This window comes from Perca flavescens, chromosome 16 (assembly GCF_004354835.1).
Source record: "Perca flavescens isolate YP-PL-M2 chromosome 16, PFLA_1.0, whole genome shotgun sequence".
Taxonomy (NCBI): Eukaryota; Metazoa; Chordata; class Actinopteri; order Perciformes; family Percidae; genus Perca; species Perca flavescens.
In genome coordinates this window covers 4,549,547-4,576,734 of record NC_041346.1, presented here as the reverse complement: position 1 = coordinate 4,576,734, position 27,188 = coordinate 4,549,547, and the positions used below count along the sequence as shown (strand labels likewise).

Genomic DNA, 27,188 nt, shown 5'->3' with positions numbered 1-27,188 from the left:
GATTCATTAATAGGCATGAGTTGAAAATGGCTGCAACTCCCCTTCCCCTGCCAGAGGCTTGAGAAATATGAATATTAATATGAGAGGGAGTGTCAGTGGGTGATGAACGGCGGACCCAAAAATGCTGAGATGAGTAGGCTAGTGGAAAATTATTTTGTTTACTTTTGATTTAATAAGTGGTTTAATTTAAGTGGTCGGGGGACACCGTTGTTATTACTCATTGTAGTTTGTAACTAGATATTGTAGTTTGTCTCAACCCAAATGTGCCAGCTTTTCAGTTAATACATATTGTAAACAGCTGGTATAGTTCCCTAAAACGATTACAGAGATGCTACTAGCATAGTCTTATATCAATATGGAGCTTAAAATCAAGTGCTATGAGCACAGTCGACCATTGCTTATAGGTCACACAGGGGCACACAGGCTGCAACTGTTACTCTTGTGAATCAAATAGCTAAACACCTGCAACAACCAAGATCCTTTGCTCTTGTTCTTTTTATTAATTTTATTTCTTCTTTGAATAGTATGCAAATTGACACTTCTTTAGAAAGACTTTTTATGATGAATGTGAATGGTGGGCTCATTCACTGCATTAGATATTTTTTAACTGATCGCCCTCAGAGAGTTTTAATGAATGGGGTCTACTCAGACGAGCTTGTTTTAAATACTGGAGCACCACAATGCCGTGTTGTCATAATTTTCAATTTATATTATGACATAACTGTAGACAGCAGCAATGTTAATCTCCTTAAATATGCTAACAACATGGCTTTGGTTGGACTTAATGCTGCACATGAAAAAGGGAGGATATTAAAGCCCTTTGAACCTGTAATTATTTGTCCTCTGTCACTAACCGACAAGTTCACAAACTCTCACTTGAAGCACTAAAATAATTTTTTTTTTAAACAAAATTTATTTTTTAGGGAGGCTGAGATGAAATTTAGGGGGGGCTTGAGCCCCTCTAAAAAGGGTCTAAAATCGCCAATCAATATGCTGATGCTAAAAAAGTGTGGTTGTGCAGTTTACCTTTATCCCTACTCTATTTAACCTTTGTTGATCTAAGCTGAATTTGTTACTTTGTGTGGTCACGTCCATTACTGAGGGGCCAACTTTTTCAGTTTCTAGTGCCACAATGCTTTTTTAAACCCCCCTTTCAGCCTTTCATGAATGAAGAATGAGATTAATTATTATAAAATTAAGATTTATTAATAAACACACACACACACACACACACACACACACACACACACACACACACACACACACACACACACACACACAAACGTCCTATACACATGCCTTATGTATGGAGAGATGTCAGATGTCAGGTCCTTGCTCAAGAGCACATGAGGTGAGCAGGATGGGGGAACTAAGCTACAGCAACAATTGTCTTAAAACGGATATGCTATTATGACTCTTAGAGTAGTTTCTTTGTCCAGTTTATTATAAACTTAATTAATGTTAAGTCAATAACAACAACACAGTGCATATTTCCTTTTATCTAAAGATTGTGTTTGGCTTCATTACTAAAGGTAATGAGTGAGAGGAGATCATATACTATACACGTGAACGCATCACCTCGGCAGGTGCATTGAATGATCGAATTTGATTGGTTCTTGCAGCGTCCAATCCAGCCGCCATCTACTGACGTCAGTTTTGCGTCGAGCTCCAGTTTAACCCAATTGAAACCTTTGACTCCAATTGTTTCCATTATGGACATAAGTACACCCTCAATGGAGCGCCTTTGAACAGCCTCAGCAGTCGATAAATTTCAGATTCCGCTTTCAGTTTACCTAAGCTAGTGCAACTCTTTCTGAAGCTGTTTCACTTAGGCTACTTTCTGGCCCGAAGAAGAGCGTTGGCAGCTGGACTTTGACGCTGTGTGAATGTCCAGCACAGACAAACTGACAGCCACCATGTCGGGTTTAACACTACAGGTAAATGTAATGCCACAGGTTGTCTTATTCGTCAAATGAAGTTTAGTTATCATGGGAACATTAGGTGCCAACATTACGCCAATAATATTACCCGACGTTCAGTTTAAAGTTAGGTTAAAAACAGTTGCTACTTTGCCATACAGGCGCACTGGATGTTCCTGTTTGTCTTGTTTGCCTCTCCTCCAAGTTCCTGTCTTTGTGGTTGTCACACAAATAGGCTACCTCAGAGTTTTTAATGTATGGATGTAGCTAACTATTTTAACGACTCATATTTAAGAACAGAAAATACGGTAAGACTAGCTACCTCCTCGACATGGCTGTAACCTTCTTCCAGAATCGGCATAGTTAGTTTGTTACCTTATTCGAGCAGACACCCAGTATCTATTAAGTTACATAAAATAGTTTATTTCAGTAGGAAGGTTAGCTAACACTGTGACATTTTGTTATTGTTCGTCTTGGTGAAAGAAGATGAATTGCCAAGAGAGTTTTAGCCTAGCTTTATTAAAATAAGTAATTTGGTCATTTTGTATTAGCCTATTACAGAAAATAATAAAGTAGCTTAAGTAAAATTAATACATTTAGAATTACGTCCTATCTATTGGTCACTATGGAATGTCTTTATAATGGGACCCAGACTTGAAACCACTTCCAAGGACAGAAAAAAGGTGTACTTGTTTTGACTGGCAGATAGATAATAGCTACCCTTATACATGAGTAGATACTAGGGGGTGGGGAAAAAAATCGATACAGCATAGTATCGCGACATTTTCCGTGGCAATACTGTTTGTCAGTTTATCTGCTTGACACTCCCATTTTGCTGCAATGAAATTGAAATGAGATAAACAAACCGAGAAATGTATCTTTTTTAGATAAAACAGATGTTGACAAAGTTTCCTTTTGGGGACATAATTTAAAATTGGGAAACATTTGAATTTGGGAAAAAGGTAATACATTGCAATATATCACAGAATATTGCAATATGTTTAAATCACAATAATATTGTATCGTGACGTAAGTATCATGAGTCATGACGATATCGTGTCATGAGGCCTCTGGTGATTTCCACCCCTAGTAGATACTACTAATACCCAACACAAAGCCAGCCTACCACAGCAGCTGTTTTGCTTGGCAGCAAAGCCAATAACTAGTAGCAAAGGATTGATAAACTAATAGTTATCTGGGCTTCGTATCCAGTGATGGAGTAGAGTGATAAAATAAGATTTATTTTATCCAATCTTAAACAAATCCAACAATATTGTGATAAAACCTTTTAACTATGTGTTTATTGTTCCTATTTAGCATCTTTTCATTTAACTTAAATTGTTTTATTATTGCTTATAGCGTGTCGTAGTTCGTTATTGGGCACCGGAGGAGTTTTGGGATCTTTCGTCAAGATAGACTTGACCGTCCCTTCGCCAGCAATACATTTTCTAGGACCCTCCAATATAATTAGGAAAAGAGGCATGACCTTCCCCAACATTTTATTGACACCTTCTGTAATGGTTTGCAATTGGCAAACATACAGAAGCCCATTTTTTTTAAACCGCCATGACAAAAATGACTTAACATGTCTGCTTTCTCATCTTACACATCACACTCCACTGTTATGGTGTGGTGGCCATTTCAGATTTACTCACTAACATTGTTGTGGAAACAGAATAAGCATGGAAACTAAATGCACACTTCCTGCATTACTGCATTACTTCAAATACTAAGTTACTCCTCTAGTAAACTAGTATTCACATGAAATAAAACAATAAAACATTGAGACCATTCAGCAAAGCACACTGGGTAAATGAATCAATCACCAATCGCGGCACGGCTGTCTTGGAATGCCATAGACAGACGGTGGCGGAATAATTCAACTCAAATGTAACGGTGAACAATCAGTGTTCAACCTACAATCTGTTGAGATGCCTCTCCAAACGCAGAAACGTTAAGACACGTAAAACAATGACACGAAAAAAAAAAAGTAATGCACAGCGATCAGTAGATCCACAAAAAGGGTCACGGTGTATCCAGCAAGGCGTGTCACATTCACCAGCCAGCTCCAAACAGGTGAACGAGGCCTCACCACTTCGCCGTTTAAACAAAGTGGAATAAACGTATAATAGTCCAAATCTACACAAAACCCGCAATCAAGTAAGCTGTCATCAAATGTGTGCTCCCCCCTGCCCCCCAGCAAACTCCGCGTATGCGGTCGGACCATCTGGTAGCGAAGAAGGGCTGAGACTGAGAGCTACATGGAAAAATATGCACCAAACAAGCGACAAATTTTGCTCTTTTCATGAATACAAAAGTTGGGGAGCATGAGTACATCAACATCAGTTATGGTGACAATTTTCATGTCTCTAGCTTGTTCCAGCCAAGGGGGTAAGCAAGCATCCGGAAAGTGTACCTCCTATGGGGATATTCTGAGGCTAACAAGCCATCACCTTCCGCTAGCATTCCATTGACTCCCATTCATTTTGGCGTCACTTTGACAGCAAATAACTTTACATCTTTACATCTGAATTGTTTAAAGACTTGATTTGTCTATTGTTTATTTCTAAAGAAACACAACAATGTATAAAAGGCTCCATTAACTTGTATCTCACGTTATGGCTCCGTAGTAGACGTTTTTGTAAAAAAACTAATGAATGTGTCATAACCACGCGACTTACTGTCGCATAGTAGAGGAATTACCATATAGTACAGGAGAAGCTTGCAGGCAGTTTCGACTTACATTAGTTGTTTAAGTTTAATTACTAATGTTAACTAGCATTTTAGTTAGCAATAATTAGCCTGTGCCTATGTTATCTCCTTACGTATACCTACGCTCTCCGTCTCTGCAAGATTGGGAATGATTGAGATTTCTCTTGGCACAGCTACCAGAAGACTTTCAGAATTTTCAGACAGATTGCTCATGTCACATCTACAGTACAGGCCAAAAGTTTGGACACACCTTCTCATTCAATTTGTTTACTTTATTTTCATGACTATTTACATTGTACATTCTCACTGAAGGCATCAAAACTATGAATGAACACGTGGAATTATGTACTTAACAAAAAAGTGTGAAATAGCTGAAAACATGTCTTATATTCTAGTTTCTTCAAAGTAGCCACCCTTTGCTCCGATTACTGCTTTGCACACTCTTGGCATTCTCTTGATGAGCTTCAAGAGGTAGTCACCTGAAATGGTTTTCCAACAGTCTTGAAGGAGTTCCCAGAAATGCTTATCACTTGTTGGCCCTTTTGCCTTCACTCTGCGGTCCAGCTCACCCCAAACCATCTCGATTGGGTTCAGGTCCGGTGACTGTGGAGGCCAGGTCATCTGGCGCAGCACTCCATCATTCTCCTTCTTGGTCAAATAGCCCTTACACAGCCTGGAGGTGTGTTTGGGGTCATTGTCAACTGATGGTCCAAATAAACGCAAACCGGATGGGATGGCATGTCGCTGCAGGATGCTGTGGTAGCCATGCTGGTTCAGTATGCCTTCAATTTTGAATAAATCCCCAACAGTGTCACCAGCAAAGCACCCCCACACCATCACACCTCCTCCTCCATGCTTCACGGTGGGAACCAGGCATGTGGAATCCATCCGTTCATCTTTTCTGCGTCGCACAAAGACACGGCGGTTGGAACCAAAGATGTCAAATTTGGACTCATCATACCAAAGCACAGATTTCCACTGGTCTAATGTCCATTCCTTGTGTTTCCAAACAAATCTATTCTGCTTGTTGCTTGGTTTCCTATCAGCTACTTGACCATGAAGGCCTGATTCGCGCAGTCTCCTCTTAACAGTTGTTCTAGAGATGTGTCTGCTGCTAGAACTCTGTGTGGCATTCATCTGGTCACTAATCTGAGCTGCTGTTAACTTGCGATTTCTGAGGCTGGTGACTCTGATGAACTTATCCTCAGCAGCAGAGGTGACTCTTGGTCATGTGAGAGTTTCGTTGTAGCGCTTGATGGTTTTTGCGACTGCGCTTGGGGACGTGTTCAAAGTTTTTGCAATTTTCCGGACTGACTGACCTTCATTTGATAAAGTAATGATGGCCACTCGTTTCTCTTTACTTAGCTGATTGGTTCTTGCTATAATATGAATTCTAACAGTTGTCTAATAGGGCTGTCGGCTGTGTATCAACCTGACTTCTGCACAACACAACTGATGGTCCCAGCCCCATTTAATTAGGGAAAAAATTCCACTAATTAACCCTGACAAGGCACACCTGTGAAGTGAAAACCATTTCAGGTGACTACCTCATGAAGCTCATTGAGAGAACACCAAGGGTTTGCAGCGCTATCAAAAAAGCAAAGGGTGGCTACTTTGAGGAATGTAAAATATAAGACATGTTTTCAGTTATTTCACACTTTTTTGTTAAGTACATAATTCCATATGTGTTCATTCATAGTTTTGATGCCTTCAGTGAGAATCTACAATGTAAATAGTCATGAAAATAAAGAAAACTCATTGAATGAGAAGGTTTTGGCCTGTACTGTAAGTCTTCAAGCTCAGTTGGAGCCTGCGCAGTAATGCTCAGCCCTCACCGGAAAAGTGCTTCTAATTGACTTCACTGGTCTCCATCGAAGTCTATGGCGTCACTGTGTCCATTTATTTCACTGTCCATTGTTCCAGCCCCCAGTAACTTGAGGAAAGGCCTAACTTAGCATATAATGCTAAATAGGCCACGCCCACATGCACCAATCAATATGATACTTCAGATCCTGGTTACTACTCGCCCCCAGACCATGTGTCCATTTATTTAACTGTCTATGCACCATGAAGCATACACAAAAGCGTTCCAGCCAATAACCGACAAGAAGGAGTTGGGGGTGGTGGGTTAGTGCGCGGAAGCACGGAGGGGAGGGGGAGGGGATGGGATGAGGAGGAGGGAGGGGTGAGCTAGTCTCGTTTTGTTTGAAAATACTTTGAACGTCAACAAGAAGTAACCTCACCCAACATCGCTTAGAGCAGTGGTTCCCAACCTTTTTTCCTTGGCGCCCCCCTACTCATGTCTAAGAAAGCTTTTTTTTTTTTTTTTTTACCTCAACCTCAAACCAGATAAAGACTTGCGTACCCCCTGTGATCTTTGCCGCCCCCTGAGGGGTGCCCGGACCCCAGGTTGGGAACCACTGGCTCAGAGCACCTTTTTAAAGAACAAAACCAGGTTTTTTAAGTCCTTTTCCACACGGATGGTTCTCTTGTGCCCGTGCCCCTTGTAGCGGCCATTAACCCTAACCCAAAGCTTTGATTATACTCGCGCTCGGCATCTACAGGGGCCAGTGCCACGCTGTCGCGAACGCTACAAGCCTGCACCAAGACGTTTATTGTCAACCCATTGTTCGTTACAATATTCTCCGAAACACCAAACAAACAGTACAAAACAAAAAAATCTGTGATTATTTGAGAAGAAGAGAGCGTAAGTAAAGGAAAGCAGGCTGCCTGGCAACCGTAGTAAACACATCCATGATGAGCTCTGACGTAGCAAGAAACATTACCTTTATCTACTCTAATCATTAACGTGACTGTTGTTTATCTCTAAATCGAAAGTACCATCTGCCTGTAACACTGTTAAGAACGCACTTTCCATGAAGCCAGTGTGCCTTTTTTGTTGTTGAATTGGCATTGGTCACTGTCGGCCGTCGCCTGAACAGCCTTGCAGATGGACTGGAGTGTGTATGTGACGTTAGCTCACTTAATATGACATGTAAACTGCCCCGCCCATTTCTAGCACTTAATGTGATTGTTGTGCATTGCTCCTGGGTTGTGACTCAGGTCTGAATTGTCACGACCAGGGATAAACCCATGTTGACTGGCTTTGTTTGAATTTCCAAAAGAGGGGTTGAACACTTGTCAGGTTACCAGGGCCCAACCCTGGTCATTGGTGTGAAAGAGGTATTAGTCGTTTCCACTTAATCAAATGGTTCCGCTCCTTTCTTTTTGGGTTGCATCAACCAGTGGACAAAACCTGTGTTAATTCCCATTTAAAATTATAATTGCAATTTTTTGTCACATGGGCGGAAACATGGCTGTACTTTCTATTGTAGGTGTGGTTTCAGTTAATCTAAGTAGTGTTGAACTCTGTGGTAGCTAATTGGACAGCTGTAACGTTACAGCTAACCAAGCTAAAGGCAGCTAACTATAGTTAACAACAAGTCCAAATGGTTCCACTTTACTTGAGGTCATGGATATTATTCATGACACCATCATATGATGTCATGAATAAGAAGCATTTGATGATGAAGTCAAACTTCATGACGGGTTCAAATTGTTTCACTTTACTTGAGGTCAAGGAAAAATATTCATGACACAATTATAATGCTCTCATGACAGCCAATGTTAAAACCAACCTCTTAATGACAGTTTAATGTAATGTTAACCCATAAAGCTAAATAGTTTATTAAAGTTTGATAATTGGGCCTGTCATGACCTATTTATGACAGGTTATGTTGTCAATGTCAAGTTGTCATTACAAAGACATTGACAGCTTGTACTGTCTTGCTTAATGTCAAGTTGTCATAACACAGAGATTGTTGATGTCTTTGTCATGACAACTTGACTTTAACAAATTAAAGTCAAGTTGTCATGACAAAGACATCTCGGACAATGCTAACTTTGCATTAAATGTCATAAGTTACCGAATGACACTTAATGACAACATTCACAAACACTCAAAATGACAGGTGTGATGTTATAATAATGACTGTCACGTCAGTCTTATGCACACCCCTTCAAATAAAGTGTTACCAACTCTGTTGATCCTTTTTAGTGCTGGCCTTTGTAATGTTTGACATTTAAATCTCTCTTTTAATTTAACATTTTTTGGAGTCTAGGTAGAGGGTTCTTTTATTGCAAACTTGAAATTCAGTTCCTGAAATCCATATGTATTCATAATTCTTGTTTAAAGAGTGTGTTCTAGAAAAACAACCATTTCTGAGACATGGGTAAGACAGCTAGACCCAATATAAGTGATAGTAGCATGTTTTTGTTGAAACAAAAAAGACAGCTGGGCTACTAACAATCACAAAACTAATGTAATCAAGAAATTCTTTTATTTTTGTACACTCTTATTTTGTCTGGATTAAAATCTGGGCAGCTGCCAAACGCTAGAGGTCACCCCAACTATTTCACTGCTAAAGTTCAATAAATGTAACATCTTTCCAAAAGTTAATGAGTAATCGTGTTAAATATTCGTGATTTCAATATTGACCGAAATAAACGTGATTATTTTTTTTGCCATAATCAAGAAGCCCTAATTACAATATTTTGTTATATTATGTGATACATAAAGAAATATAAAAAATACAACCACTGTGATCACACATTAAAGTAGTTGTGGTGTCTTTTAGCAAGGTCTGGAAGAGGGGGATATTCTCGACCCAGAGTTTCAGCAGCGTTTGGAAGATGCTCGTACTCTGCTTAGGCAGGAGATCCAGCGGGAGTTGAAGATCAAGGAGGCCGCTGAGAGACTACGGCGGGCTGTCACTAATCGCAAGAATGCAGCCGACGTGGAGGGCCAACTCAAAGCCTCGAGCCGTAAGCTGGATAAGTTGCACTGGGAACTGCAGGAGCTCAATGCCAGGTCTATGGCCACAGAGAAAGACAGCACCACAGGTAACAAATACATATTCTATGCTGGAGTGCATTTCTTTGTAATTAACAATTTTTTATTTAAATTTTTTAACAAAACATACAACTCGCAACATGAACACATCCCCCCCCCCTTTAGTCATCACCACCCACCCAAACAAAAATCAAGTTGAGAGGGCACAGTGTGTTGAACGTCAAAAAGTAACGTGTAGTTTCTTTCTTTGTCTTTCAGTCACTTTCAGTCACTATGACCACTACGGTCAGAAACATTGTGCCAATGTGAACAATAATGTCGCTGTCGACAGGCTTATTTGCTAATGTTAGCTACTGACCGTTACCTTGAAACCATCCAGCAAATAGACGCAATAGTAGGGTGATTTAACGTCACCGTTCATTTTACACACAGTTTAACAACAAAACAAAAAGCTGAGTGAACAGCAACGTTTTTCATGTTGGTCTTTAGCGGTATGCACCCCCACTAACCTGGAAAACTGTTTTAAAACCGCAACGTTAATACAGCGTATCGGAGGAATACAGCGTCTCCTGCAGCGGGGAGTCAAGGGCAGAGGGACGGCAGCGTTCGCTAACATTAGCTTCTTGTCTCATCTGGGGTCTGATAAACAGTAAATTCATCAAATTCAGTGTCCACAATGCTATTTTCCAATAAACTGTAGCCGTCATATTTCACGGATCCGCGTGAGTGCGGATTTCATGTTGCGGCTTTCGTCGCTGTTTGTCACTTTGCCTAAGATTGAGTGACAAGTAGTACTCGCACTGTTGTTTATTTGGTTGCCATGACTTTGCGAGTAATGACGTCCTGTCACTGTTCCAGTTGCTCACCTTAAAGGGGAGAGAGTTAATTGATACAGGCACGGAGAACCTGTGGAACCTGGAAGTGAGGCTCGATTAGCTCCGTTAGCGGTTAGCTCCGGTCAACTTTATATAAAGATATGGAAGCGGGTATAAATTAGCAGCAGGTTTGATATTCGCAGGATATTCGTTTTCGACCTACCCCCATTCAGTGTCTTCAATAAAATTCCACTACATTACTAGTGTAGTATGTTGAGGACAGCTTAGGACACTGTATCAAAAAAAATCACAATGGTATTTGTTGTCGCTACCGATTTACAAGCGAAAACAGCACTTCAATCTATGTTCCGGCTGTTGGCTGAGTTAGGGACCGTCTACAAATTACATTACTCAGGCTGGTGACATAGACCACTGGGATTCTTTCAGGAAAGAAATCACCAAAAATCTATAACAAGACATTTTCTCATTCTGATTGCTGTAGTAGCTGCCAATGGTGGACTGCTAGTTACTACAGGTCATATTTTTGTCATATGTCACATTATAGTGAAACAGTATGAAATTAAAAGATTAAAATTATCACCAAAACTCAACCAAAAGACATTTTCTCATTCTGATAGCTGTCGTAGTTGCCAATAGTGGGCTGCTAGTTACTTCAGGTCATATTTTTGTCATATGTGACATTATAGTGAAACGGGATGGAATTAAAAGTTTAAAATATTTACCAAAAATCAACAAAAGTAAATTTTCTCATTCTCATTGCTGTAGTAGTTGCCAATGGTGGACTGCTAGTTACTACAGGTCATATTTTTGTTATATGTCACATTATAGTGAAACAGGATGGAATTAAAAGTTAAAAATATTCAGTAAAAATATTTTTGAGAGAAAATTGAGTCCTGATATATAAGTTGTTGTTTCAGGAAACCATGGCCTGTAGTAAGTAGCAGTGAGAGTTTGGTAAGGACTACGGCAATCTGAATGAAAAAAAAATATTTCATTGAATTTTGGTGAATATTTTTTAGAGAAAATTGAGTCCTGCTTCCATATAACTTGTCGTTTTAGGAAACCATGGTCTGTATTAAGTAGCAGAAAGTGACTGGGAAATATGAGGGCAATCAGAATGAGAAAAACTAATTAATCGCCTTTTTGAGGGGCTTAACATACTCAAAAACTCACCTAAATTGGCAGTCGCATCAATTCTGGTGAAAATGTACGTATTCTAAGGGTTTCTGGGATAGGCGCACAAAAATGGCTCGCTAGCGCCCCCTACAAAATAAAAAAGAATTGAGCCCCTGCAGTGCGTTTGACGTATAGTCACAAAACTTGGTACACATATCTAGCATGTCAAGACGTACAACAAACATCATTGGAGCCATACCCTACCATTTAATTGGTAATTGGAGCCCATACTACAGCAATCAGAATGAGAAAATGACTTTTGGTTGATTTTTGGTGAATATTTTAAACTTTTAATTCCATCCTGTTTCACTATAATGTGACATATGACAAAAACATGACCTGTAGTAACTAGCAGCCCACCATTGGCAACTACTACAGCAATCAGAATGAGAAAATGTCTTTTGGTTGATTTTTGGTGATCATTTTAAGATTTTAATTCCATCCTGTTTCACTATAATATGACATAAATATGACCTGTAGTAACTAGCAGTCCACCATTGGCAACTACTACAGCTATCAGAATGACAAAATGTCTTTTGGTTGATTTTTGGTGAATATCTTTAACTTTTAATTCCATCCCGTTTCACTATAATGTGACATATGACAAAAATATGACCTGTAGTAACTAGCAGTCCACCATTGGCAACTACTACAGCAATCAGAATGAGAAAATGTCTTTTTATAGAATTTTGGTGATTTCTTTCCTGAAAAATCCCAGTAGGCCTAGTCTATGTCAACCTGAGCAATGTAATTTGTAGACGGTCCCTAACTCAGCCCACAGCCAGAACGTAGATTGAAGTGCTGTTTTTGCTCGTAAATCGACAAGAAATACCATTGTGATCTTTTTTTTTTGATAGTGTCCTAAACTGTCCTCAACATACTACACTAGTGAAGTAGTGGAATTTTATTGAAGACACTGAATGGGGGTAGGTCGAAAACGAATATCCTGCGAATATCAAACCTGCTGCTAACTTATACCCGCTAGATATGGAGTGGAGGAGACTGCCGCGGAGAGGGTGAACAACCAGACTCAGATAAATTACATTTGGGGAGCTTTCACAGAGGTGTGACTGCGGCATTTTTACGATTTATTAGTACCTCTGAGCCTGAAGTGAAGTGTTGACGCAGTCATGCACGCAGCACAAGACTTCACGAGAGGGAGGGGCTGGAGGCCACTGGTTTGTGTGCGCTGTAAAAAAAATAAATACACTTTGACACGTTGATAGGAAAATATTTAGTTTGGGTTTTATCTACCTAGGCGGGACACAATCTACCTGGGCAATGTGCCCAAGTAGAACTTATGTATGGGAACCACTGCCGTCTTTTCGCAAAGTGGTATCCGCAGATGCTTCCCTGAGGGTGTGGGGGGCCACCTGATGCTATTAGTTTTTTTGGTTCTAAAGCGATTTCGTCTAGTTCTAACTGGCCAGGATGTTCTGATCAGGACAGACAATACAACGGTGGTTTCCTACATAAACAGACAGGGAGGGAAGTGAACGTCCTCCCTGTCTGTTTATGTAGGAAACCACCGTTATTAAAACTGTCTCGATTTCTCATGTCCCAGGCTGCGATTGGTGACCTCCTCATGTCAACCACAGTCCTCTCTCAGGTTCACCAATCGCCTCCCTACCTACTCACGTGTGAGCTTTTAACATTACATTTTCTTCCTGAACAAGACGGTTACGCCCCATGTCCCTTGTCTTTTGCGTTATCGGTTAATATATTTTTAATCGGTTAAGTTATTTACGGCAATTATCCAATAATCGATTTAAAGGTGCAATATGTAGGCTAATACTGACAGCTGGCGTTTAAACTGCAGTCCTAATTCAAAATACTGGAGAGAGTTGTCTGCCCCGGCCCCTCTCCCCAGACTCAAAGTTTACGGAGGTTGCCAGGTTGAGAACGCAGCATCCAACCATGTTGCTAGACGCTACTCTCACATAGCCAGACATTACTCCACAGTGCAGCGGAGTAGCTAACGTCATAAAAGCCCGTGCTCACGCAGGGCTCTGTACCCAACTGACAACCATCCTCTCTTGGCTTAATATTACTACAACAACCGCTGAAACATCATGACCTCGCCCTCCTCTCTACCCGACTGACACACACTTTCTCGGCTTAAAGGTACACTATGTAGGAATTTCTCCCATTTAGCATTGAAATTGTATTTTGCATTCAAACGAATAGAGCTCTCTAGTGCCTCGCTTTTTCAAATGCGTGTTGCAACTACGGTAGATTCCTTCTCCTGTGGCTCGGCATAATCCTCATGATCCTCCATTATGAACTAAAGTGCAATCCAGGCTTTCAAATTTGCCGGGGCAGTGACAAGCACCTCTCACTGATCTCCTTCTCCGTTTCAGCTGGTTTCAGTCATGTGACGCTGGCTCTGAACGAAAACACTATACAGCGTACCTTTAACATTACTAACCGTTTGTGCCGACTGAACAGACGTGTCCTGCTTGCCTGGTCCTCAGTCCTGCAGTTGTGCAGTGTTAGCATGGCGGCGTTAGCCAGTACCAGTCATGATCACTTTACTGGCTGTGTCTCAATAGTTTTTGCGAATAACCAACTATATATATATATATATATATATATATATATATTTCAGTGTGAGTACATAGGGTATCGTTCAAAATTTTTCGATTCGGTGCCAATTTCGATACCTTAGTTTCGATGCTGGTTCCTAACAATACTTTTTTCGATACCATATGTTTTAAAATCCATTTCAACATCAACAAAAATACATTAAACACAAAGCTTTTATTTTTGACTTTAATTGTGAATCAAAACGGTTATCAAAATTCTGGTAAAACTGCTCACTCAGAGTAACATTATTAAAAGTGCCTTGCTTTGCAAGCTCAACCTGTCAGTCAGTCACCAGGGCAGAGAAACCACAGTTCTGCCTGCTTGTCTAACAGGGAGTGTAACGTCAACAGCACCGCGACAGCTTTTGGCCAGTAATATCACATCGCAGTAAACGGTGTCAAACGTAAGGTTTTGGAAAACTGTAACGACACTTGAAACCAACTGTGACTCTCTGTGACCTCAACAAAAACTGCAGACAGTTTACTCCGTCCACACGTGTGTGTGTGTGTGTGTGTGTGTGTGTGTGTGTGTGTGTGTGTGTGTGTGTGTGTGTGTGTGTGTGTGTGTGTGTGTGTGTGTGTGTGTGTGTGTGTGTGTGTGTGTGTGTGTGTGTGTGTGTGTGTGTGTGTGTGTGTGTGTGTGTGTGTGTGTGTGTGTGTGTGTGTGTGTGTGTGTGTGTGTGTGTGTGTCGGAGCTCCGCTCTGTGTAAACATGCAGAGAGGACAGATAAGCTTGCGCAAAAAGATAAATAATTTTTCGATACTCGTACGATTGTTTTTTTTTCGGTGCCATAAAAGTATCGACGTTCGGTACACAGCCCTAATGAGTACAGGAATGTTGAAATGACTTAAAATGCCCGTCCCTAGTAAATTAGCCTGAAGCTTAATGCTTACTTCTTCAAGAGGAAATTAGCCAGCTCAGCGACTTTTTGTTTGTTTGTTTGTTACTTCCATGGCTGTACTACAGCTGTAGCGTGCTGGGTTTAGGTTTTTACAGGTATATCTGGCAACCCAACCTGGCTGTCAAAATGGGCAGTTGATAACAACACATAGGCCAAAACACCAGAAATTCTGTCACGGAATGGAAATTTCAAAGGAGAAAATACTGGCTTTAGCATTGTTGTCAGAAAAGATAGTATTTCAACTTCGAATGTTTCATGATCACTTTTTTTGCTAGCATGCCTGAAAGCCGTTACATACTGGACGCAGCCCAGCTGGCGCATACAAATGTGACATCATGAGATCGCCGTGACTATTTATACCTGCGCTGGTGGTCACGACACTAGCTGCAGTCTTCTCCTGAACAGCGGTGGCGTAATGAGCAAAGGCTACCGACGCTGCCCTTTCTACGGACTAGAAGAAAAAGGTAAACAATGGCAGAACTGGCAGCAGCATTGCCATCAATGCTTCGATTTGATTCACTGACCTACTTCGTCGGATCGAGCCTTTCATTAAAGACCATAAAAGAACTCATCTTAACCCAGTAAGTTTACCAGAGAGACCTGCAGTCACTCTGAGAGTCCTGGCTTCACGTTGTCGGCGAACTCATTCAGGCCTCCTATTTCCACTTTGTCGCGCACCGTTGAAAAAAAAGAGCTATGCGCGACTTCGGCTCGGCCGGATATTGCATCATTTTGACGTCACCTTGGATGCATGCGCAACCAGATGTTCGAATAGTTAGAATATTCTGTGTTATTTTAGAGGGAATATTCGCACGTCATTTTTGAGCAATTTTGACAGCCCTACACTGCACCTGATTTAACACTACTGACTGATCACAGCAGCAGAGGAACAGTGAGACAATGGCTGTTTCATTAGTTGTTCCCCTTCCCCTCATTCATTTCTTTCTTTCATGTAACAGCATACGTTGCACTGAGGGCAGTTAGAGAGCAGAGTGATAGTGGACAGGGCAGGAGTGGGGGAATAAAATTTAACGCACCTGCCCTTGTTCATTTCTCGCCAAAACAAAGTTACTTTATGAAGTTTTGAATCTGAAAACATGAAATGTGGAACTGAAAACAAATATAAAAGTGAAAAATGAAAATGTATAATTTATTCAAAATAATTCCAGAATTTAATCTATTTTATTCAAACTGAAAGAAAAATGTGTACACTTATTTTAAGTTTGAATACATGGTTTTATTTTTTCCAAGTTTTGACCAAAACTTAAATTTTCAATTTCAAGCTTTATTTTTTCAACTATATATATTTTTTTCAAATTAACAAAACATTTGGCCCTGATTTAGCTCCATAGTTATTGACATATTACACAAATATATTTCACAGTTTGATACATGAAAATTACGTTTTGAATAACGTTAACGTTAGGCTACTGCTCTGCTTTCTGCTCAAGACTCTGCTTAAAGTCATTGTTGTCATATAGCAACCGAGCGTCTCTAGCCAATTTCAGCTGCACAAGCTACAAAATCACTAATTAGGCAGTATTTAATGGTGCGTTCTTTTTTTCTTGTAATCGCAACTAGTAGCTTGGTGTGACGTCACATCAATGTCGAAAAATGAATAACCGCGGGTTGTTGCGTTCTTTTTGTCATACAATATTACGAGTCGGAGAAAAGATGGATTTTTGTAACATTTTTTGTAACATTTAGGATTCTATTCACCCATTTGACATATTACACAAATATATTTCACAGTTTCATACATGAAAATTACCTTTTGATTAATGTTAACGTTAGGCTACTGCTCTGCTTTCTGCTCAAGACTCTGCTTAAAGCCATAGTCATATACAGTAAAGGCCAAAAGTTTGGACACACCTTCTCATTCAATGAGTTTCCTTTTTATTTTCATGACTATTTACATTGTAGATTTTCACTGAAGGCATCAAAACTATGAATGAACACATATGGAATTATGTACTTAACAAAAAAGTGTGAAATAACTGAAAACATGTCTTATATTTTAGATTCTTCAAAGTAGCCACCCTTTGCTTTTTTATTAATAAGGGAAAAAATTCCACTAATTAACCCTGACAAAGCACACCTGTGAAGGTAAAACCATTTCAGGTGACTACCTCATGAAGCTCGTTGAGAGAACACCAAGGGTTTGCAGAGTTATCAAAAAAAGCAAAGGGTGGCTACTTTGAAGAATCTAAAATATGTTTTCAGTTATTTCACACTTTTTTGTTAAGTACATAATTCCATATGTGTTCATTCATAGTTTTGATGCCTTCAGTGAGAATCTACAATGTAAATAGTCATGAAAATAAAGAAACGCATTGAATGAGAAGGTGTGTCCAAACTTTTGGCCTGTACTGTAGCAACCGGGCGTCTCTAGCTAATTTCAGCTGCACAAGCTACAAATTAACTAATCAGGCGGTATTTAACTCCTAATAAGACTGTAGCGACATGCCTATAGGTAGCAGTATACAGTGCTATGGTTACGACTTCTTCATTGGTTACAACAAAGACAAAAGTGCTTAAAATTGTAGAAAACCACAATGTTTAATACGTGTGATGCACGACGTAGCCATCTGTGAAAGTGAACTCGGGGTCCTCCGAGTTCAGACGACTTGACGAGTCGTATATACGACCTCGGTGGCGTTCTTTTTGCAACTTCCGGTTCGTAACTCCGGAAAACAACTCGTAAATCGACTTTGGTGGACAAAAAGAACGCACCATACCGTTACATGCTGTCAGGTGTAGTGTCAAGTCAGGCACCGAAATGAGGCACATAAATTTTCGTTCTTATCGGTTTAGGTCGGCATGTTTCGGTACCCAACCGTACTTACCAGAGTCAATATAGTGTGCAGTAACTTCTAAATCATTGTGATTACTCACTGACGTCCAGTTATCACCGGTTGATGAGACAGCGTTTGCACTTTGGTTTCAATAACAGGTCGGCGAGTAGCACTCTCCAGAATATGCTTAGCTCGTAGCTGGTAGCTCAAGCTTGACTTGCTTCGGTGATATCTTAATTTGGCTTTACACAATGTGCATTTCTTTCAACTTGTCTACGAGCCGTCCATGAGTTTTGGAAAATAAAAAGCGCCATTCAGAATTGTGTTGCTGCTGCATTTCTCCATCTTGCCTGCAGCCTGCAGCAGGATGATGTGTTAGGAGGAAGTATGACCGCTTGATGATAAGTAAAGGTGCGGCAAAGGGTCAAAATAGTAGCCTGTTAGGCACGACGTGAAGCAGAGTGAAGTGAAAATAAATTAATAAATGGCAGCATGCGATTAAAAAAAAATTAACGCTTTATGCTTGGCCCTTAATCGCGTCGCGATTAACGCGTTAATGCTGACAGCTCTATAATAAATGTATTATTATTACGGCTTTTTACAAATCATCAGGAGTACCTGCAGACTAATTCTATTGAGGCTTGGTAATCCGCTGCATGATTATAGTTAACTACCTTTAAACAACAAATAGCCTACCTTATCCATGTGTAACATTCCGTGATTTGCGTGATTCAGATTTAAACAAATCAATCAAAGCTATTTTGATGGCTAACATATGCAAGACCCCTACATTCAGACTTTTTTCACTGTTTTGGATAATGCAAATACCATTGTCACAAAGGCAGTGTAGCGAAAACGTTTGAGAATACCTTAAGGTACGTCTTTGGGGGCTTAAAAAGTTTATTTCCTGTCCTACTGCTTCGAGTTTCTGGTTTAGAAAGATTACAATCTGTATCATGATTAATTGATCTCTTGTTCTAAAAACATCTTGCCTAAGGCACACATTTTTTATTCAATTTATTCATCTTTTCCTTCTTTTGGGCGGGATAGGTGGGCGTCGAGCAGGACCACAGCAGCAGCTGCCAGTGCAGTTATAAGTATATAAGTGTATATGTATGCTACACAGCAGTAGGACATTGTTCACAAGAAGCAAGCAACACACCTACTTATCTCAACGCTCCCTGTATCCAAGATGAATACGTGTGTGATTGAAGCCTATAGGCTTGGTTAGTTTAAGGCAACCTTAAACTTGCCTTACTCTAACTTAGTTTAAGGTTTACTAGGACTTGAACCTTTTGGACTTGGCTTAAATAAATTGTAGCATCAAAAAAATCACACTGTGGCGGACAGCAATGCACACTGCTACCCCAGAATTGTGTCAGGGTACAAAAATGGATGTCCTCTGAATAACTAAAATATCAATAGGGCTCGACATTGTCCGCTTGTCCGGGACAAGTGGATTTTTTGTAGGACATGTGGAAGAGAAATTTACTTGCCCCACTGGACAAGTTAAAACTCAAACAAAACAAAATGCCACTCATTTCGTCAATGTTACAGAATTGAAACAAATACATATTTTACCCCACAATCCCGGGCAGCGGGTCGGCGGGCCGCTAACGTTAGACCCAGCCCACTGTTCAGCGCATTCTCCGATAGCGAAGCAGCATGAAAGCACGGCGAGCTAGCCGGTGTTAGCTTGCTAACTCCACCTTAACGTTACCTCCTCGCCACATCGTTCACAGAAAACAAGCTGAAAACAGAAGTCACTCGTGGCGATAGCAATGTGCTTTGTGTGGATGAAGCATTATATACGTTATTATGTGCCACTCATTCCGTTTATGTTACAGATTTTACTTTACCGATTTGAAACAAATACATTAACTAACGTTAGACCCAGCAGCAGCGGGTGAGCGGACCGCTGACGTTAGACCCAGCCCACTGTTCAGCTCATTCTCTGTAAGCGATACAGCATGAAAGCACCGCGGAACCAGCAAGCCAGGCAGTTAATTAGCTAACGTTAGCATGCTAACTACGCTTTAACGTTACCCCGTCCCCACATCGTTCACAGAAAACGAGCCGAATAAAGCTGTCACTTGTGGCGATAGAAGTGTGCTTTGTGCGGATGAAGCATGAAGTTAATTTGACTCTTGACGGCTGGCTCTCTGCCGCGAAACGTTACTAGCTGCTCCGCTACTCGTTTGTAGCGGATTAAATATCAGGTAATAATCAACTGTAAAGTAGCTACACCTTTTTAAAGGATCCCTTGGTAAGTGAAATTGTAGAAAAAAAAAAAAAAACACGTTGACACCAACATTTAGTGGCAAAATCCATTGTTATGTCTACAAAATTATTTTAGATATAGTATAAATTCAAGTCACCACTACCTCTGATCAAAATATTGAATTAGTATCTCAATATATTGACTCAGTATCTCAGAATATAAACAAAGAATATCAAAGTAATGAGAAACTATAAAATATTGACTTAATCTCAATATATTGGCTTAGTATCGTAATATATTGATTTAGTAACTCAACTTATTGGTTCAGTATCTCAATATATTGATTTAGTAACTCAGAATATCTCAATATATTGACATAGTAACTTAGAATATTGACTAGGAATCTGAAAGTAATGAGAAACTTTAAAATATTCACTTAGAATCTCAATATATTAACTTCTGCACACCGGCGTGCAATTTGTATTATGAGTCTGGAGATCCTTTTTTCTTGTTGAAGGGGAAATCTATTCTTGGGACACATTTGTTTCTACTGTTTACACTGAATTGTATTAATGTTGATAGTGTTTGGATGCTTTCAATGGTTTCTTCAAATTCTGCATTAGCAAAACACCCAAAAAATTATAAAATGATTAATCTTTACCCGGACAAGTGACTTTTGTTCATGGACAAGTGAAACGTAAATGTTCTTGTCCGAAGGACAAGTGCCTCAAAAAGTTCATGTCAAGCCCTGAATTACAAAAAAAGTGATTAAATGCTTCAAATGAACCACCACTAATGAAAGAGAAAAGCTAAAGCCTAAACCACCATGTGGTTATTTTTATGCAGGTTGTTTGGAGGAGGAATACAACCTATCAGCCGAGTCATGTCAATGGGAAGAGGTTACATCACCAGTGGCTAGTCGAGTCAGAACCCTGAAGAAACAGCTTACCATGGAGACCAAAGTCAAACAGGGTGCTGAGAACATGATCCAGACTTACACCAACAGCTCAGTCAAGGTACAGTACAACATGGCCCAAATTAAAAACATCACAAGACACACACACACACACACACACACACAATGGGAAAATATTTAATTGCAATTTTTCTGGCAGAAATTGCGATTACGATTAGATTTTTTTCTTAAAAGTTTAGCTTAAGTTCAATATTCACTATGTAACAGATACAACATGTCACGGAATATTATAACATGAGACGCCATCAAAACGGCACAATATTCTCATGCAAGGATGAGATCATAGATATGAATTGCCAGCAATAAGTGTTGAGTCAAACACAGAGCATGTATCAGAAAAGCTAAAGTTATAATCCTAAAAACAATTCCAATGTAATAATAACTAAAATTTTCTTATATGCCTCAGTTCAATAGCAGCATCTACATAATGCACATTCTATGATCATGTTAAATAAATTAAATAATAATAAAATTAAAATTAAAAAATCTACTGAAAATAGGACATTTCTGTGAAAAATCTGTGTTATGTAACAGCATTTATCTTAAGAAAAAACAGTAAGCATAATATTAAAAAGCGGAATCAAAAATATTATACGAAACATTCAACTAAATATTGCACATTCGATTAGTCATGGTCTTCTCGATTAGCTAATCGCATTCTTTCAAATCTCGATTTCGCTGCTGGCAGCAGCAGAAAGCATCTCTCGTGTGCCACTGCAGAGAGAGTACTTGGGGACAGGGCTGTTCCTTTCAGTGGGTAGAGCATGGTACTAGCATCAACTCCACTGCCTTTGGCTGTTTTAATTTGAGCCCCTTACTATTTATTATCTTATCATCCTCTTAGTTTCTTTATAATTTAGTTTCAATGCTTTTGTATTTGAAATGTTCTAAATATCTTCTGCTAAACTCTATAAAGGAGGGTAGTATTGCAAAATAATTGTGAGGGAATGCAAAAGTAAAGAACATTCTACTGTGGCCTAAAAGGAACTCTCATTTATACCTAAGGAATACAAATATTTTTATGCGATAGAAATGGATAGGAATAATACAAATGGAGAAAGCAGACTTGTTAAAATAAAGTGATTTATAAAAGTCACAAAAGAGACAACACAGTTCACATGACATGAAGCCAACAAAGACTTCTATTTATCTATCTATCTATCTATCTATCTATCTATCTATCTATCTATCTATCTATCTATCTATCTATCTATCTATCTATCTATCTATCTATCTATCTATCTATCTATCATGTTCTTGTTCATTAGATTTGGGTGCTTGTATTCAACAATGCGAGGATGTGTGAGGATTTATTTATGTGCCAGCAGGATGACTTCAGTGTGGGATATGTTGTTCCACAGAGTGGCTGTAATTTTTGTAGATGTGTAAAGGAATTAAGTTTATTAGTGCCAAATACAAAAATCCCATCCTTTTTTATAGAGAACAAGTAACAACACATACACACACTGTCCACAGGTTCTGTTGCTGTAACTTCATGCAAATGCATTAAATATAACCGCAACCCTCACTATGCTTATGTGCGCCAATGCCATTGTAAGATGCTGTAAATTGACTTCACGCATTGTTTACTGTAACTTTGGCACAATCAAATGGGAAAAAAGTATACTATTTGAAGTAGAGGGCAGAGGAAAGCGAAAGATGAGATAAAATTCATAAAAACAATTCCAAACACAGGAAGTCTAGATCGGACCCAAATTGACCTTAAATACCAAGGTTCAAGCCTTGGTACTATACTTCAAATGGTATGCTACTTCAGCACACATCAAGAATTATCAGTGCAAGATATTGGCCAGTAGTCACTAGTACTGAATACCGGCACTTCTGATTTTTATCCACATCCCCTTACTTCTAATTTATATTAACAGTATTATTAATAGGTTGATATTTACACAAAAAACCTATATATTATAATTTTTTGGGGAAAACCAAGCAATTCTAGGCCAAATGGAATGATGGCCCTTCAGATACCACACACATTTCAGACACTGCAATGATTCCACTATGATATTGGTAGTCAAATCAGCAGGGCTGTAGTCAAGTCCACCTTTGCCGAGTCCAAGACCAGGACTAGTCCAGACCGTGTCGAGCCTGAGTCCAAAAAAGTTTGAGTCCAAGTCAAGACCGAGTCCAAATGAGAGACGGTCAATACCGAGACAGAAAAAAAAAATCCTCTTCAAGACCACTTACTTGTTTGTTTATAATTTATGTGATGTGAGAGACAGTATATATGTAAGTATGCAAGTGGAGAGTAACACAGTATAGGATCAAATTAGGCCATATTATTTACTTTAAGTATAAAATTAAAATGTTCCCTTTCTTGAACTTATTACTTGAAGAATTCATAGTACAAAAGTGCTCTCTGACATTGTGTCTGTGGCCAATATGAAAATAATTGATGCCTAATGATTGAGGTATATGATGCAGCCAGGCGTATACCAGGCGACCTAATCGATGCCCGTTCTAGATGGATTTTGAATTAAACTAATACCGGTTTTCTAAATGAGCGCGCTTCATCAATGGTTTTGTTTTGAAGTAGGAAGTTTTTTTAGAACAACAGCATAAGCGCTGGACTCGGTCGAGACCAAGTAGAATATTTGGTGAGTCCAATGGCCGAGTCCGAAACAAGTCAGAGTCCAAATACCAACGAGTCCAAGACAACCGAAAAGTATCTTGAGTCCGAAATCAAGTCCAAGTCCGGACTCGAGTAATACAGCTCTGCAAATTAGGGTCCTTAGATTGATTGATTACTCAGGGGCACACATATTCATATACATATGAATATAAATATATCCAAGACACATGCAATGATTATGTCATGCAACTGTTGAATTAGGGTGATGGCACCTTTTTTGGGCCAATTAAGGCACTGAGAATTACTCTAATAATCACTTCAAAAATTACTCTGATTTTGACTGGGATTTTATTTATAGTGTCAAATAATAACACAGAACACAGAAGGAAAGAGAGAGGAGTAGAGAGGAGTTAGTGTGTCATAGGAAGTCCCCTGGCAGTCTAAAACTATAGCAGCATAACTAAGAGCTGGTACAAGGCAAACCTGAGCCAACCTACAAAGGGTTGGTAGATAAATCTGACATCAATAAAGAGAAGCAGAGTTAATACCACTACAGTAAACTGCAAATGAACATGTATATCCACAAATTTACATTATAGATGGTACCACTGAATATCCGTGCTGAATATCCGTGTAACAATTTGGCCACAACTTAGCATATTGACCGTACACAAGCCATATACTAGGTTTCCACCTAGTCTTGTCACTCCCATTGTATCATGATGTGTCTGCATTGGACAACATGCATTAAGCTCCCATTGTTTTTCCAGGACAGGAAGATGGTGACTACAGCCCAGCAGATGTTACAGGACAGTCGCACTAAGATTGAGCTCCTGCGCATGCAGATTATCAAAGTCAGTCAAGCCAGAGACGAGCGAGATGGCTTGCAAGGTAAATCTTACTACACATACATGTACAGTTCTTAGCCTTATAATCTCCACTGGCACGGAGTATAAAATAACCATTACTTAAAAGTTAACTGCGACAAATCCATATATGAGACTCATCATTAGTTTTATATTAAAGGCACTCATGAATCACCGCAGTAGTCTCATATTGACAGATCACATAGTCACACTCAATATGTTTTATTTTCAGAACAAGAAAAAATTTAACAATATGGAAATTGTGTCTAAATTACATGAAATAATCAAACTGATAATCAAAGCAATTGTTTTGCATTACATCAAACACAACTCATAATACAGCCTTACACATGTTGAACGATCCGTTTTGGCCTTGAGTTAAAAATAACTGTTCCAGGTCAAGAATTAATTTACTGTACATTCTCAGAAACTGCAATAATTTAATTTAGTTGGTTTTCAGTTACAATTTGCTTGAAATCCATGATTTGGACAACAGAGCTTTGTAAAAACGATGATTTTGAATTATCATCCAGCCCTTGTATAAACAGGATTTTGTATAGATTACCAATGCATTTAACAACATGAAATCTTGCATTGTAGTGGTCCTCATATAGGCTACATCCAAAAACTGTTGAAGGCAGGTGCTGGACCAATAGAAGACCGCAATGAAAACATGAAAAAAGGTCTGCACACTTAAGTACAATTCATTGGAACATCCACAAGTGACATTTAATGCTAGTGATCGTCTTCAGACTTGACCTTCAGACTCTTATATATACATTGAAATGGACAAAGCTGCCAGTTGGTCAAATCTTTTAAGATTAACAAGTTGTTTTCATTTTTTAAGCGGTATACACAGTTTACAACATGAACACGCCCCCCGAATCCCCTTAGTCGTCACCAGTTAGACAAAAATCAAGAAAACATTAGATAGTAACATTCAAGACAACACAACAAAATAGACGAACTGTAAACCAAATAAACATATGTATATGTGACAACAATATGCACATAGTATATGCTTCACCCTAGCACATAGTTTCTTAGTAGCCCTCCAGAAAGCGTAAGTACTTTCCCCATTTTCTAGTGTAGACAATCAATCTGGCAAATTGTTTATATTTCAAATGCTGCCACCCTAGCCATTTCACAAACCCACTCCTGGATTGACAGCACCCCTTCATTCCTCGAACCTCTTAGAAGAATCTATCTGGCTATCTAGTCTGGTTCAGCTTCTTATGTGCTTATCCATCCTGCTTAGGATTGACCCATCGCTGTACCACAACCTCAAATGATTTAAATATGCCACCGAGGTACAGATCAACTAGTGTGACATTTCCCTTTTTTAACCAATCCCTCCAAAAAGGGGAGATCTACCAATACAAAACTTTGGGTTTCGCCAAAGACATGATGGAGTATTTAGATATGGATCCAGTTCAAACAGCCGGGCCACTTTGGTCCAAATTACATTTAAAGGGATGGTTTGGAGTAATTTCACCCTAGGGTCCTTTGCACCATGACCTCGAGCCAAACACCCCCCCAGAAGCTTTTTTCACCTGGGTCGAACATTGGGGGAGTTAGCGTAGAGTAGCGTTATCAGCTGAATAGCTTAGCACAGGGGCTAATGGACCCACATTTGTATCTTGTAAATGACCCCACTAATAATGCCCGAAATGATACCAAACTTCTACAGTAGTACATATAGGTTATGCACTCATAAAACGATGGATTGGAAAGTTTGTAAGTACACCAGAAGTTTATGTAAATAAAGCAGCAGCAGCAGCAGCAACAGAGAGCAGAAGAGGGCAGGCAAGTGTTCATAAACTTCTGGTGTACTTACAAACTTTCCAATCCATCGTTTTATGAGTGCATAACCTATTTGTACTAGTGTAGAAGTTTGGTATCATTTCGGGCATTATTAGTGGGGTCATTTACGAGATACAAACGTGGGTCCATTAGCCCCTGCGCTAACGCTACTCTACGCTAACTCTCCCAATGTTAGACCCAGGTGAAAAAAGCTTCTGGGGGGATGTTTGGCTTGAGGTCATGGTGCAAAGGACCCTAGGGTGAAATTACTCCGAACCATCACTTTAAGTGAGAGATTACCAGATGTGTTTTTGCCTCACCATACAGTTTAACAGACAGGCTTTGTAAGGGTGATAATGGGGCAAGAACAGATTGCTTAATACAACACCAGGGTGGGGCTCTCTCAAGAGAAAGTGCCATATACCTTAAGTTAAAGGCATATCAATAATATAACATCTTTGGTAGACCCAGACCTCCTCTATCAATCGGTCTTTGTAATTTATTAAAAGGTAGCCAGGTTTTTTGTACAATTCTTTATACATGTCTTTGTTATCCTGTCAATCCATTTAAAATATGCCCGGCGAACCTCCAGAGGAAGAGATTGGATAAGGAAGTTCAGGTTGGAAAATATTAACCATTTTTATAACATTGACCTTCCCTGCTATTGTTTGAAGTTGTCCATCTATTAACATCACAAGAGATTTTATTAAATAATGGATCCAAATTAACTTTAACTGGGTATTTTTACTGGGGAAGGAATAAGATGCCCAGATATATGATACCTTGCTTTGGCCACTGAAATGCACCAATCTCTAAAGGGATAAATATAGCAATACAATATAGAGCCCTCTTTCCAAGTACCTCGCCATTAGGTCACGTGACACCCATTGTTTGGTCATATTAACTAAAAACTAGAAATACATGGTTTCAGAAAAACAAACAAATTAAACCA

At 39.4% G+C, this 27,188-nt stretch overlaps 1 protein-coding gene across 5 annotated transcripts in view; it reads left to right on the top strand.

Moving 5' to 3' along the window:
• Window positions 1–1,650: 1,650 nt before the first annotated feature.
• The window catches only part of pkn3 (protein kinase N3), a 57,483-nt gene continuing 31,945 nt past the window's right edge, over window positions 1,651–27,188 (top strand). For 2 of the 5 annotated variants that reach the window (XM_028602456.1, XM_028602455.1), the window contains exons 1-4: window positions 1,651–1,937; window positions 9,269–9,533; window positions 20,845–21,014; window positions 24,338–24,458. In XM_028602456.1, the coding sequence (XP_028458257.1) occupies window positions 1,887–1,937; window positions 9,269–9,533; window positions 20,845–21,014; window positions 24,338–24,458 (607 nt within the window). In that variant the 5' untranslated portion in view covers window positions 1,651–1,886. Of the gene's footprint in view, window positions 1,938–9,268; window positions 9,534–19,965; window positions 19,997–20,844; window positions 21,015–24,337; window positions 24,459–27,188 lie in introns of those variants that run through there. The other 3 variants (XM_028602457.1, XM_028602458.1, XM_028602459.1) reach the window with 3 other exon arrangements.